The 16,395-nt window shown below is 34.7% G+C and overlaps 1 protein-coding gene across 1 annotated transcript in view; it reads right to left on the reverse strand.

The window, feature by feature from the left end:
• Window positions 1–16,194, reverse strand: part of LOC118280583 (pickpocket protein 28-like) — a 34,190-nt gene extending 17,996 nt beyond the window's left edge. Inside the window, exons 1-8 of the mRNA XM_050701510.1 lie at window positions 15,982–16,194; window positions 14,211–14,314; window positions 10,529–10,688; window positions 9,983–10,128; window positions 8,396–8,506; window positions 6,311–6,392; window positions 2,846–3,119; window positions 2,282–2,338 (exon numbers count right to left, since the gene is read on the reverse strand). Of these exons, the coding sequence (XP_050557467.1) occupies window positions 2,282–2,338; window positions 2,846–3,119; window positions 6,311–6,392; window positions 8,396–8,506; window positions 9,983–10,128; window positions 10,529–10,688; window positions 14,211–14,314; window positions 15,982–16,194 (1,147 nt within the window). The remainder of the gene's footprint in view (window positions 1–2,281; window positions 2,339–2,845; window positions 3,120–6,310; window positions 6,393–8,395; window positions 8,507–9,982; window positions 10,129–10,528; window positions 10,689–14,210; window positions 14,315–15,981) is intronic.
• Between the last annotated feature and the right edge of the window lie 201 nt (window positions 16,195–16,395).

The following is a 16,395-nucleotide window of genomic DNA, read 5'->3' on the forward strand; positions in this document are numbered from 1 at the left end:
AAAGGGAAATTCATCCACATGACTTTTCTCGCCAGGGCGAGGCGGGAGAGAGTGTCAGACACTTACTGACTAAAAACCACCCGATCCTACTCCTGCTTGTCAAGCCAGAGCCCCGGTAAGCCCGCTAGGTAGTCCGCAGCTCCGGAGTCAATACCAATATACATGCAGTGGCAGCCCTATGAATAATCCAATAATGATTATTATAACTATTGTATGTACATATACACAACAAACAAACTAGATAATTAAACTGTAGGTACATTGTTATATTCCACTAGCTAGGTCTATAAGCTTTTATGTTGGTTTGCTATACAATAGTATATAGTACAACTGTTCGGTTTATCGCGGTTATCTCAGAACATGCTAGCCTATTCAGTAATTGTCAATTCGAAATGTTCAGTGAATCCGATCGCATTCTCGCCGGCATTGGTCGAGATTATTGTCACAACCAATGACACGTCGGACCGCAATCGAGTCAATAAAACCAATACTTATTCTTGGGCATATTATTTCAGATTAATTAAAACCAAAATATGAATAATCCAATAATGATTATTATAACTATTGTATGTACATATATAACAACAAACAAACTAGATAATTAAACTGTAGGTACATTGTTAAATTCCACTAATTGGACATAAGCTTCCATGTTGGTTTGCTATACAATAGTATATAGTACAACTGTTCGGTTTATCGCGGTTATCTATAGAACATGCTAGCCTATTCAGTAATTGTCAATTCGAAATGTTCAAAGTGAATCCGATCGCATTCTCGCCGACATTGGTCGAGATTATTCTCACAACCAATGACACGTCGGACCGCAATCGAGCTCACTCCGTATATTTCGGATTCACAATTACAGAATAACTTAGTTGCTCTAATACTGGGCATATTATTTCAGATTTACAATTATAGATAAATTATACATGTTTTTTTTTGATGCAGATGAATGTTTCCTGGAAACAATGTAACCAAGACTTGTGTTGTGAATCTGATTGAAAAAGAGTAACCTATGGAGTTTCTTACTCGTTCTTCTCCACAGGAATCTACACTTTGGAACGAACAAATAGCTTCACTACAGGACTGATCGACAGACAGACATTTTGTTCTTTTTAATACTGTAATATTTGCTTTGTCATTCAAAGGTGCCTTTCTGGTCTATTTGAAATAAATAATTTTGACTTTGATTTTGTTTAACCGATATTAAGTGATCAGCTCCTATCAAGAACAGCCGCAAAACTAGTCGAAGTCACAAGTGCGTTGCTTGCTTAACCAAGATTGATGTTTAACGTACCTTAAATACTATTCACTAAATTACAAACCGCTGGCACACAGCTGTGTGTGGCTGATTCTAAAGTAAGTACTTAATATTGATGTTGTTTATTATAGCCATCACGATCTAAGCCTCCCTAATATTTTACCGCCCCTTAATAGCCTATTATAATTCTCTAAATTCCCTCGAGGATTCTTAGTTCAAGAAAACATCATAAATATCTAAAAAAAAGCTATGATATAATTATTATAAGTCTATCTTTAGTTTTAGCTTAACGAAATAAAATAAATTACTCTCGTCCAAAATTTAAGTGGAGATAAAACGATCTTAAATGAAATATTTGTGTAAATATTAGACGAGATTTCAAGAAAATAATATGTTTGATAAAAAACTTTAACATTGATATTTAAATGAAAATTATTATCAATTTTTGCCCTTCTAATTATCAATATTGTACTTGGATCAGATTTTTTTTATTTCATCTATTTGTGTAATGGATGGATAGACTATTTGCCGAGCACAGGGTGAATAGTTTAAAACACATTGATTCTAAGAATTTTGATCGAGACAGTGTATTAGATCAAAAAAGTCAGCCTTGATCTTATTTATTAATTACTGCCATTGATGTATTCGCGGTTCCATTTAATTATTTATATCAAAGCCACAGTCTAGACGTGAAATTGAATAGAAACTTAAATACGTTACTTAATCAATCTGTTGTAATGTCAATAAACCGTACATCGATTTAAAATTATTTCACAAAAATACTATGACCCAGAAAATAAAAAATAAACTACTGGAATAACTGAATTATTCCACAGACCGGCAAATAAAAAAAAACATATTGAAAACGATTCGGTTTTTCATGTATGTTATTTTAACATGGAGAGGCATTTTATCTATATAAATTCAATAGATGTTTTCTAAAATAAGTAAGCTTTCGGCCTTTTAGTGTTTCCCACTCGTAACACGACACCTAATTACACATCTTCTTACCCAATTTACCTGTGACGTTATTCAGGCACTTTAGATCTTCAAAGTCGCAGATTCTCGTCGATTTTTCTGGAACAAAATATGAGGCTGAATAATTAACCGTTGTTAACTTGGTTTCCAATATTCAAATTAACACCAACTAATTGCTTTGATTGGTTCTCGACGTTTTTGGTTACAGCGGCTGAATATAGAATATTTAGGTACTTGGAATGTTGCCAAGGTCTTTTAGTGATATTGTTTTATATAAGAAAATATGTTTTATACCAATATATCCACAAATATTTTTTTCTAAGCTCCAGCTCGTTCTTTTCCATAGGAATCTACGCCTAAGAATAAGAAAATACTTTGCTAAATGATCTTCAGACAGTCTTTTAAATTAAATATTGATGTCTAAAGCTTTAACTGCAGTAAGTTTAGCGGAGACCCAATTACCCCCCTTCTAACCTCCAAAAGGCCGGCAACACACTTGTAACGCCTCTGGTGTTTCAAGTGTCCATGGGTGGCGGCGATAGCTTACCATTAGGTGATCCGTCAGCTCGTTTACCGGTTTATTCCTTAAAAAAAATACAAACATACCTCTCGGATATTTATACGGTACACAGTCACAAGCATCCATATAGTTCTTCATCTTGCACTCAGTAACACAGGTCTCATAACTGTAGCGATTGGTGTGGCTGAGAAGCGCTTCATCATGGAACCAGCAGCCTCTGTACTGAGGCTCCACTCTCCTCACGTTGGAGTCACTCTGGAAGACCATGGGCTCCACCTTGATGTCCACGGCCTCCCCAAAGGTGACGTATCGGTAGAGGACTGTGGTTTCTGGGTAGTCATTCGGATCGCTGAGAAGGACCTAGTGATGTGAGAAATATTCGAAAGAAATGAATTACAATATAATATTAATATTGTTCATTATACAAAAAATACTGTTTTGATGATTTTCAGATAATTATTGTATCACCAAAATTTCCACTAACATTTTACGAGAACACGAAAATAGCAGCACTTAGTATCTTGATCATCCATTAAAATCTAAAGATTACCGGCCTTACTTATAAAAATCCACTAATCAACAGCTAAGCAACTAATTAACTAATAACTCATTAACTCCTTAATTATCAATTAACTATTTCTTACTTATAAACACTGTTTACACGTCACTTAACTAAGCAATGGTTAATTAACATTTTTATTTTAATATGGGTGCAATCTATTGCACCGGTAATATGGGGAAACCCACAAATTGTTTCAAATTTCCGAATAGTTTCAGTCTCTTCTCTTAAATTTGAAGGCATTTTAATATAAATGGAACTTTTCGAAGTTAATGCAATAGCAACTGTTTTAGCAGTTCTTGATAAAGTCTGTTGGCTCATGCTCATGCAGTATCTTATAGCTGCCATTACTTGCAACTCCGCAGGTATACTGCCGCCCCGGCTATCCATGAACAAGTCGTTTCTTAAGATATTTATAATTTTTACCATATCCTTTACTGAATCTGTAGCGATGCTTGAAGTCGCTTTCATTCAATTCCTCTATTGGGTTCGATCTTGAATTATACATATATTTTTACTCTCCCTCTTGAACCAATATTCCTGAAATTTCTTATTTCTTCTATCTCGTCACGGTATGTGCGTAATTCATTATCGTCGTCAAATATATCCATTTTATATATTTTTTTTTTATTTTTATTTATCCACTTCACTTTCCTAAGTAGCGGAACAAAGCCCAGCAAACAGAACTCAATTCAATGCGAAGTTTGCATGTGGTGTTATTGTTGAGATATACCACAGCTGTGACTTTTACGAATTTCGGACGCCATTTTGGTAATTAATGTCTTTAAACAAGGGTCCGACACTGATTAAATTGACAGCTATTTAAGCAGTCGCTAAGACATTAGTTAGCGTTAATCATCGTTTATGAGTTAAAATATTTTTTAATAGGTAGTTTAACTGTGTCTTAACTTTAGTAATCGTTTATAAGTAAGACCGTATGTAATTAAAACACTCTATTTCTATTAAAAGGTACTGTTCATAAATCTTCCGAAATGATACTTCCTCCCGAAAATAACTAAATGTTAATGGGAGCCTCTACTAATTTGAACCGTAGAGATTAACTATAAGTATTATGTAATACTACTTACTGCCTCATTGGTCGAGTGGTTGCAAGTGCAACTGCCGGGCAAGGGGTCTTGGGTTCGATTTCCGGGTCGGCCAAAACATTGTTGAGCTTTTTCGGTTTTTCGAAAATTTCTCACAAGCAGTATGGAGCCTGGAAATGTGCCCGGTATATGGCAATAGGCTCACCACTTATTACATGGGACTTACAATATAAATTGTGAAAAGTGGGTGTACGTTGTACAGTGGCATTACGTGCCATAATGTGTACTTCTGCCTACCCCTTCGGGGATAAAAGGCGTGACGATGTATAATACGATGATTACGATTTAATAACCGTATTCTATACACAAGACCCTTATAATATCGTATCATAACCTCTAATATATTAATGTATCTAAGCTACCACTAACAAACAGCTAATATTCCATTATCTACAGTATGTGTGGATTCTACACCGTTATTAGTTTTACACTTTAGACATACATTTTTCATAATTATTACCATATTTTGCGTTGTGCAAATTATGCCAATTACATGGTCAAATACATTTTGAATTCATTAAGTGTGTAGATGGACCTTTTATTTACTTGGTCCTTATGTACTTATATACATAAGTACTATGTATTGTATAGGTCTTTGGTCTTAATTGAGAAAATGTTTTAGTTTAAATTTTTATTCATTTTCTTTTTATAAAATCTATCCTTGAACTTGAACTTTTGCGGATTAAGCACTTTTAGTCTAAGTCCACTTGAATTTTAAACAAAAAATCATTTGTTGTTAATCAACTTTTCAGACTAGTCTTCAAAATTTTTCCTAGGAGTACTTAAAGCGATTAAATTTTGGATGTTGAAAAATAAAAATAAATTAGACTCTAGAGAGCCTCTTAAAATATTGGGAAAACAGCAGAAAGTACGGTGACCGCTTAAATATGATCCGGCTCGAAGAGCAAAAGTAGGAAAGGGGTGGTTTTTAGTCAGTAAGAGTCTGAAACTCCCTCCCGCCTCACCCAAAGCGGGAGAAGTCATTGGATATTTTCCCCGCCCTCAAAAAAAAAAAACTTTTGGCATTTATAAGATGAGTAAAATAAGGTTTCGATTCAAGACTGAGTAAAACCGCATTGACTGTGAACACAGGGCTGAATCAGTGACCAGTTGAACATCACAATTAAACACAAATCGGCACACAAATATCTCTACCAAAGCTTTTGGTTTGGAGCCAAAATGTACTTCAGTTATTTACTTAACAATAAATTATTCTGTAGCGGTTTTACCAAGAATTAGTTCTTATCTGACATTTTGTATCAAAATAATGATTAGTGGAGTAAGCTAATGGCTCGTCGGTTTACCTCTTTTCAACGTAATACGTTTGTAAAGATTTACTTCTTCATAGAAAAAGGTTATTTGGTATTTTTCTAAGTATTACTAAGTCTCTTAAGAGTTCTTAGTATTCCTTTTGTCTTTTCTCGTTCTTTCTATTATATATGTTGTCTTGTAAATGTGGCTTATTACAGAAAATGATGATAATTACGATAGATTGAGGCGTAGGTATGTCGATCTCTGTTTGGCTAGAAAAACTACCCCTTCACCTTGAAGTGGGATTAGTCTCATTAACCCTTAGCTGATAAAAGGAAATTCGTTTCGTATCGTCACGCCTTTTATCCCCGAAGAGGTAGGTAGAGGTGCACACTACAGCAATTAATACCATTGTACAATGTATAGCCACTTTTCACCATTTGTGTTATAAGTACAAAACACCCATAGCAACTACTAAGAAATTTTCGAAAAACCGAACAAGCCGAGCAATACTGTGCCCAACAGACTGACAGACTATTATTTATTTCTTTAGTTGTTGACGTTACAAAAGTTTATGTTTATTAAAGTTTTTGGTATAATTAAAATAAATGCTTTGACTTAAAAACAATAGTTACCTTCACACCATAATAGGGCACAGGAGACCAGCTCGGGTAGTCGTTTGGTTCTATATTGAGCACCACGCTTAAGCCTGACCCTCTGAAAACATATAACTTAATTTTTTATGTTATATGGAGTTAAGAGATGGAGCATGGAATGCTTTCCATGACCGCAAGCACCCCATACTATATGGAACTGGTAACACAACTACTGAATGAAAAGTACAATGTAAACTTGAATTCGAATTTATAAATTGGATTCATACGAAACTCTTGACGTAGTAAAGATTAAGAACAAGGATAACTTAGCAGCCTTGTGTAGCTACAAGGCTATAGATATACTTCTTATATAAATATTAAATATCATTGGTTTGATGATTTTCCCCCCTCAAAAAAAAGAAGTACACATAATTACACATTACGGCACATTATGCCACTGTACAATGTACACTCACTTTTCACCATTTGTGTTATATGTCTCATATGATATGGAGGTAAACCATTGCCATAAACAGGAGACAATTCCAGACTCCGACTGCTACCGAAAAATATCCAGTTAAACTTTGCTCGACCCAGGAATCGAACCCGAGACCCCAAAAATAAACATTCATCAATATTAATTTCGATGCTACAACAACAAGTGTGATTGACCCTTTTCCCTGATAGGAAATACTTATATATGTATTGGAGATAATTTCAATGAAATAGTTCAACATGTTTACTTCGGCATTCTTGGAAGTTGGTGACTTTGATGAATGGACTATAACTGGGTCGAACCGCCAACGAACTTACAAATCGACACCAGCAATTTATACTGCGCTAACTCAAAAAGCGTACTTTACAGTAGAGGCGTTTAAAGGGAAAAACGTGATAACTTTTACATTAATTAAGATACTTTTTTGAAATTTGGTATGCTTAATATTTAATTTATTCATTGTAATATCTCATATTTATATTTCCTTAATTATTTCAATTTTTTTATTTAGCGCAAGTTAGCCGTATATAAACGTAATTCACCAAAAAAGAATTACATCTTATACACGTCTAACTTATGTTAGCGTAGTGTAGTACGGGACGTCGTAGTGCATGATCAATCATCTGATGCATATTTCAATATTTTATAAAGAACATGTACTTACTTACAAAAAGAATAGTCAGCGTACCATTAATAAACTAATTAATACGTTAACTAACTAATTAATACGTTAACACATAAGTATTTACTATGTAAAAGTCGCTAAGTCGTTCATTTTACAAACGAACAAGTATACACACGAACGCACTAAACAACGCTAACTATGAGTTAGTGCAGTGTTGCACGGACTTTGACCAAAGTGATCCCCGCGCACACTCCGCTAATAATAGTTGGCGTAATATAAATCGAGTGATTTCAAAAAGTACCTTTACTTAGCGTTTTATAAGATTTGTAACTTTCTTATTTTTGCATATTTCTTCTCAATTTTTTTATGACGTATGTAAACACACATTTTAAGCAACTTGGCATAAAAAAAGTTTTTTCCAAATTTCGAGTTAGCGTAGTATAAATTGCTGGTGTCGAAATTACAATGCAAGATGAATATTTATAAGAGTTGGTCGTTTTTATCGACGAAATGCTTGCTCACTTTGGTTTACTTGAGACAAGTACACTATCAACAACTTAAAGTTTCTTGAATACTGATAGACAAAACATTAAGTCCTTTATTTTTATACCGATTTTCATCTGTTATAATAAGTATTGGGCATGATTCTAAATAAACTTCATACTGGCTTTTATGACATCATAGTCGCCTAGAAGTGAGCTGCGGATTGCCTAGCTACCAAAGGCAAGTACCAATGTCAATTTTTCCGAGTTATATGTACTTTCTAAGATTATTTAGACAACACTGACAAACGATGAAGAAAACATCGAAAGGAAACCTGGGCTTATAATTTCTAATTATAGTTAAGTTTGAAATTGTCACCTATATTGAGCAAGCTTGGTAATTAATGCTCATGCCTTCTCCGTGTCTAAAGAGGCCTTTGGTCAGCAGTGGCACTTATTGGCTATTGATGATAATGATGATTATGACATAAAAAATCTAGAAAAGAAAGCTTGGACCTTACCTCCCGGATTCTGAAGTGGCTATTATGGTTGGATTCGTAGATATTCCACCATCAGGATTTTGATCGTCATAGTATTCTAAATCAGGATCTGGCTCTGATGGCAGCAAGGGTCTAAAATGGAAATAATTTATAATTACTCACTTAATCTCAGTGTTGTTTATATTAAATCGAACAGTTAGGTTATTACTCGGATGTAATTAAAAAAATGTACCTATTTTCGTGATAGGTAAATGATATTTTTAATTCAAAATATAACTAGCCGCGTTCCCATGGTATAAAAAGTATCCTATCATCCAAGTCAGCTCATACCCTGCCTGCATACAAAATTCGTCAAAATCCGTTCAGTAGTTTCAGCGTGATTGACAGACAAACATCCAAACAAACAAACATTTATAATAATATAAGTGCGATGGATAAAATCTTTTGGACCTCCCATTACCTATATCTATAACTAGCTACTTCCGCGCGGTTTCACCCGCTCTGCTCGGCTCCTATTGGTCATCGCGTGATGTTTTATAGCCTATAGCCTTCCTCGATAAATGGACTATCCAACAAAAAAAGAATTATTCAAATCGTACCAGTAGTTCCGGAGATTAGCGCGTTCAAACAAACAAACTCTTCAGCTTTATAATATTAGTATAGATAAAATTATCCCATTACCTGACTGACGTAATCATAACTTAATTATCGTTATTCCCATTACTAACCGCAATAAGTCACTAATGTGCCCCAAAATAACAAATACGACCAGTAATAAATCACAGTTTATTAACCTTGATAATAATGGGAAAATTGTTACATTAGTTTTATTTTTGTAGTCCAGCCCAATTACCTCAGCGGCACAGTAGGACTCCTTCATAGTTTGATGAGTTCGCGACGTGAACACTACTCGAATAGTAACAAATGTTTCAAATAATGTTTATATATTATTATTGAGCTCGGTTTAAGGACAAAAGCTGTGTAATTGGGGAACTCCTACGCTATATAATTTGGGTTTCCGTATTGTTGTTGCTTAGCAACTACAATGAGAGATGTCGAGATATTACCACAGTCTAAGGCATCGTTTACATCAAGCAAATTGTCCGTCGCTGATTGTGAGTATTCTTACTGACGACAACGCACTACGTAGTAGCGTATAGACGGTTTGGTGTGAATGAGATGTTAAATATATTATGTATATGGAAAAGCGACTCAACGTCAGTGGCCGACAACACGTTTGGTATGAACGATGCCTAAAAATCCGTAGGGATTTTTTTGTATACAATAAGATAGTAAAAATGTAATGTATATTGAATATGTATTTAGTTTTATTGTTTGTTTTTTTTACCAGTCATTTAAATAGTGAAAGTTTTGTGAATTAACTATTGTATCACTCCTTCTTAACATAATAATTAATTATACTGCGCGGTTGGCGCGGTAACTGCCACGTAACGTGTAGCGGGTTCGATTTCAGAACGGAACAACTCTTTGTATAATACACAAAATTATTGTTGTTTCGGATTTGGGTGTTTGGTGTATGTGAACTGGTATGTATGTAAACGTACCCACGACACAGGAGAAAATGCTAGTGTGACACAATTGACTTACGTTTCACTTGCATCGTTAAGAGCAGCGTAGTTGAAAGTGCAGCAGTGTCCTTCGTAGGTCTTGACCAGCGAGAACATGTCCTGGCAGTCTTTTGGTTTCCTATTGAACGTGCAGTACAGGAGCAAAGTATCACACTTTTGGTGGACCTGTCAAATAAGAACCATTTACACAAACGTCCATACTAAAATCTACACTTATACAGCGATATTATAATATTCTCATAGGTTTTTATTTAAGTCGCCAACCCGCATTGAGCAAGTGTGGTGATTAATGCTCAAGCCTTCTCCATGTGAGAAAATGTCTTTGGTCAGCTGTGCCCACTTATAGGCTGTTAATGTAATGTATTTATTTAAAGTTTTTAAACTGACATGGTCACTAACACTGGTATTAGAACTCGAAACGGGATATTTACCATGTTTTTCAATTTCTACGAGTTTCCGATATTTCGGCACTGTTGCAAGTGCTATGATCACGGATGAACTGGAGTAAACTATAAGTTACTCCAGTAGTTAGTTCTAAAAATCTATCACAATTCTTTGAACCAACCTCTTCCATAATGGTGTCTACAGTAAAGACGTGGTGTTTCAATATGGCCATTATTTCCGAGAAGTTCCCAAGCCCTCGACTAGATTTGCCATAGTTCTTCAAAGCAGGGAGAGCGTTGAAAAACATTTTAATTTCATCTTCAGTTTTATTGTACTGTTTCCTGAAAAAATAATAAATAGAATGTGTTTCAGAATCTATGTTATCTATTATTACTTATTTATATATAGGTATAGCTGAAGAGTTTGTTTATTTCTGGAACTACTGGTCTAATTCGAATATTTATTTTTGTGTTGCTAGTCCATTTTTCGAGGAAAGTAGAGCGGGTAAAACCGTGCAAGTACCTAGTTCATAATAAATAGCATTCGTGGTCGTAAGTGTGACTGCAGAAAATGTGGTTCGATTTCGACTAAACATTTTGATAACAAAATAATAAACAGTGATAAATAATGGTGAAAAGTGATTTTACTATTTACAAGACCTACTATTTGCGTAGTACATTTCATATATTCGATTTTATCAAAGTTTTTCAATCTTAAAATGTGTAAACCATTTCTAAGACTTCTGTTGGAAGTCGTAGATTCTTCTTAATTCCTGAAAATGACACATCTAAAATACGTTTTTGATTTATTTTATTTGCTGGCATTACTTAGAAGTGCAAGCTGAAGTATGAAGATATAGGCTACTATTTTTCCTTGACCATGCGGGCACAACTGCGGGTGAAAGTTAGTGAAACATAACTTTGCATTCCAAATATCTGGAACCGTAATAATTACGTTGGAATGCTCGGAAGGCATCTTCCTTCCAAAATTCCAAATAACTATTATTGTCCTTTTGAACGACGAAATATACGTACGGAACGCCAATATTAATCTTGGACCTTTAATTAATAGCTTTTATTGGCAGGTCCAACTGTTTGATACAAATAGTCAAATCTAGAATATACCACGTGGGATGGTGAGTTCAACACACTATCATGACTTTTAATGACGACCTTTAGTAATATTATATGGTCTTCCAAAGTTAACTTTTGATATTATCCAAAACCACACAGATTATGGTAATTAATTTGTTAAGTAATAATTATAATAAATTAAACTATAGATAAAGGAGAACTCCAATAATTTTGCTGAACTTAAACTTATCCATAACATCTTGCTGTTTATATTATAATTATGTACAAGTGTGTAATTATAACGATATTTGGAATTACAAAGAGGTTTACTAATTAATATTGTTGTCTTGATATTATATACAACTGTATTCGACTTGGAATTAAATCAAAAATCTCATGGAACTAATATTTTTAAAAGTTTTTATCTACCGTATGTCAATTGCGACTTTAGTTTCACATCCATATTGAAAAAAAACCTTTTTCTATTTACAACTTTGAAGGAAAAACAACCAATATCTGATATCTATTTTCTAGCTACAATCGTGACGTATCTAATCTATAGGCTGAGTAATAAATTATCTGGGGGCAATGGCTTTAAGACTTTAAATCCGCCCATCGACAAGACTCAACGCTGTCAAAATTGGGTCAAACTAAATCTGGCTTTGACTAATGACTGGTAGAAAAACTTTCGAAAGGAAATATTTATATGTAGATAGGAACCGAGCAGAGCGGGTGAAACCTTATAACAAACAAGTTTTGTAACAAAGTACTTTTTTATGTTAAATGGGCCGACGTTTGGCCGCTATCTCGCCTGATGGTAAGTGATGATGCGGCCTACGGTGGAGCACGTCTGCCCATAAGCAACCTATTCACTCGGGCTTTGAAGTTAGTACCAAGTAGTAGTAGTTACAATAGTTAATAGCAATTTTAAGCCTAGTAATTATCATGCCGCGTACTATCAGCAATATGCTAAGCACTACAGATCATACATTACTCATTTTACAAAAAATATGCTGACGATTGCCACCACGAAACTCAAGTTTTATTTGTTAATAATAAAAATATTTTTTAGCTTTCCAACAACCTATCAACGAGGTAACATTAGTTTCTAGAATGACAAATGACACTTTGCGATAACGACACAGGTGTTTGCAAATTATTTATTATGTGATACATAATGACTGGTAGGTTCAAAAAAGAACGTTGAACTTCGGTTATGTATAATGTATAATTTTCCTTAACTTAGAATAAAAGAAGATAACACAGGACTGTCACGGCTAACAAACACGGCTTCGGCACGCCTCAAGCACGGCGTTGTTTTGAATCCTGCTTACGGCGCGCCAATGACGAGCTGCAAGCGCGCGATGCGACGTTGTTTCGCTTGCGCCTGGCGCGCGCTGTAGGCGAGCAGTAAGTACGCGGCCCACGCGCTTCCAACGCGCTTGCACCGCAAATACAACTAAAGAGGACCGCGCACGGGCCACCCGCCATTAGCTTTTTTGAATTGACGTTATGAAATAACTATATCATACGACATACGATTTAAAGTTCAAATTTGTATGGCAAGGTAATTGTTAGTTTGGAGCGGTGCTTGTTAAGTGCGTTTCTTTAAAGGAAGAAAGAATAGAAGAAAATACCTTTATCATTATATATTAGCATCGAATATAATTACACTAACAATGCAGTGTAAAGAAGAAATAGTAAGATAGAAATCTCTAGCTAATACCTAAAGACTTTCCTATTGTAATATGTATTTCCTTACTACTTAATATACTCCTAATAAAAGAATCCTACAAAGCATATAAACTTTAATATGGAATGTGGTTTCCTGGTACCGCCACTTGGAATTTAATAAAAACTTGATAACCAGTCGAGCTACTTTCCATGAACATTTTATTCATTCATACAAAATGTCACGAGATAAGCAGGAAATATTCTAATATTGTAGTCTAAAATGTTATTTAGAATTAAATCATTTAACAAACTATTCTCAGTAAATTCTCAGTGAATCCAAACATTTCACAATTAATTATATCACTACTCTGCAGAGAAAGTGGTCCAGTTCCGTGAATTGGGATGTTTTTCTGAACAATTATAATAATTCGTACTAGTTCCCCGCTTGCTGCTTCGCCTAATGAAAAGGGGGAGCCATGGCAGAATTAGGTGAAATGGCTGCCTATTCAAATTTGCCGGAAAATGTACTCATATTTTTTCACTTTTGTACAATATACTCTTTAATCCCACTACCCCTTTTATCTAAAAGATCATTTTAACTTTTTTTACCTTAGAGTCTGAAATTAAGTATTTGTTTGCATTCCGCTTCGTTTTTCGACAAATTCTTTACAGTACTAGCTCCTTTGTGGAATGCTTTACCGATTAAAGTGAGGCGAGCTCAAACTATATCACAATTTTAAAAAGTCGGTAAAAAGTTTTACCTGTATGTATAGATTTGTGTCCTATTTAACATGGACAAACACACGTATACACATACTAAGTAGGTATTTATATATATTTTACTTTATATAGTATTTCATACTGTAGTCGTAGTTATATACCTATTAAAAATTGTACACTAGACGACCCATATCAGACTCCTATTTCAGCTCCATCCAAAGGTTAAAGTCCCCTATTCCGATAAGACCGCCCACTGTACACTATGCATATTTACGTTGTTTTATGTGTTTATGTGTTGTAAAATAAAGTAATAATAAATAAATAAGAATAAGGAATTAAGAAAAGCTGCACTATTACTGAATTGAATGTAGTTTTTGGGAAACTTTGTCTACTTACAGAAGTTTGGCAATATTCTGCGATTCTCTCATGGACACCATGTTGTAGTTGCAAATGCTGACCGCCGGGAATGGAACCTGGTTCACTTTGCAGTTTGCGTTGATCTGTACAATACAATGCAGTGTTTTGAACAATATTACGGAGGTTCGGAAAAGACAATTCAATTTTTTTTTAACGTTGATAAGTCTGCGTTTGGCCACCAACCCGCTTACTGCCAATGGAATTAATTTTACGAAGTAGATTACAAGTGATTTTTTAGCGAGAAGGATATTTTAAGAAGAATATGTAAAGTACAGTGGTATTACATGTCATAATGTGCACCGCCTTTTCCATTGGCACTGGCCATTTATTGACACATCAATTGCTATGTCAAATAAAATGTATTTATTTTATATTTTAGTTAACAAGTCTTCCTCGAACAGTTCCGAGCTTGATCGAGAAGTCTCGAGTTCTGCTGAAATAGTTTTCTAAACTATTTTTTATACGCAATCGCCTACCATTTTGATCTCATCTAAATACTCACTTCGTGTGAGAAAAGGTCTTTATTCAGCAGAGGTCACTTATAGGCTATTCATGTTGTTATTATTGATGTTGGACTACCATCTCGCCTGGTGTTATGTAAACTATGATGCGGCCACCGATCTAGGACGTCTGGCTAAAACCAACCTATTCACTCCGGCCTTGAAGACACCCTGGTTATACCATTCCGTGTACGAGTTGACCTTTTCAAATATAGATACTCAACTCAAAGATAAGCAGATATAGGATACTTTCCTTCATTGAATATTACATCAATGCTCAGAAAATATCGTTTTTTGAACAGGACCATTGAACAGCACCCTTTTACCAATGATTGATTCTGAACTAAAAGATTGATATGAGAATATCCATTAAGTTTTTTACTCTCATATTTTATTGGAACGAAAAAATCTAAGTCCGTTTCATGATTTTTATATTACTCTATACAAAATCCTTGAACGCTTTGAAGATTACTCTAAGCTGTGAAATAAAATAGGTACATATTATCATGTAGCTAAGTAAATTAATAATAAGTAGTGATTACAATTTACGTGTTTTATCATTTTCGAACTTCTGCGGCGTGGCCCACGTTCCCTTGGATATAATTCTATGGCTCAATTCAGCTCATATCCTATCTGTATACAAAATTTCATCGAAATCCGTTCAGTAGTTTCAGCGTGATTGACAGACAAAAATCCAAACAAATACATTTTCACATTTATAATATTAGCGTGATTGGCTTATTGGTATTACATTAAGCAGAAGGGAGGGTCAAATGAATTACCTACTATTATTGATAAAATAAGTACAGTTACTACGTATGAGGTGTCAGCTTAATTAAGATAGAAATTGGACCATTATATCAGTGTCTGTAAGATGTAGCCTTATCTTATCACAATAAGATGATTAATAGTTATTAAGAAGGGTCTTCTACTGATATTCTCCACTTGGCCTTATAAGAGGTTCTATTAGAGGTGTTTCTACCTAGTTATATACCAGATGCAACACGGTAGAAGAATAATATGGAGAGAGAGACTACATATCTACTTTTTTAATATTTCTTAAACTTATGTTCGTGTGTCGTGTGTCGCGGGATACTGCTCATGAAATTAACCTCTAGCATGGCTTGAAGCTAGTCGAATTCCTCGTCAAATAGTTACGTGAGTAAGCCGATAACATAATAATTAATTTAGTATGTCTCACGAAAGTTGTAATAAAACTTATATAAATTATGATAAAAAGAAAAACTTACAACAGTAACAATTTGGTTCTCATTGAATTTCTGTTTGATGACCATGATGAAGGCGATGGTCAGTACCATGTTGCCGACCACTGCCAAGGTCCACATCACTAGGGACCTTCCAGTCCTCGAGGTGAAGTGGCTGGTGCCATGGAGGGTCGTGATCCTCTCAATCAAGGAGACGTAGTAGGCACTGTCGATCTTCTTCTCTTTTTTCTTTGACATTTCTACAGAAATAAAAAACAATTTTAAAAAGAGTCACAATGGACTTTCTTGCTTTCATTCGAAGCTACACTTCAGAACGAGCGCCTAGCTTCACAGACAGACTGACGGACAAATCAATTTGATGTTTCAAAAGTGCCTTATTTAGGATTAATTGAAATAAATGCTTTGACTTTGAAGATAATGTTGTTATTTTATAAGGTT

Source organism: Spodoptera frugiperda, chromosome 20, assembly GCF_023101765.2.
Source record: "Spodoptera frugiperda isolate SF20-4 chromosome 20, AGI-APGP_CSIRO_Sfru_2.0, whole genome shotgun sequence".
In the NCBI taxonomy this organism is placed as follows: domain Eukaryota; kingdom Metazoa; phylum Arthropoda; class Insecta; order Lepidoptera; family Noctuidae; genus Spodoptera; species Spodoptera frugiperda.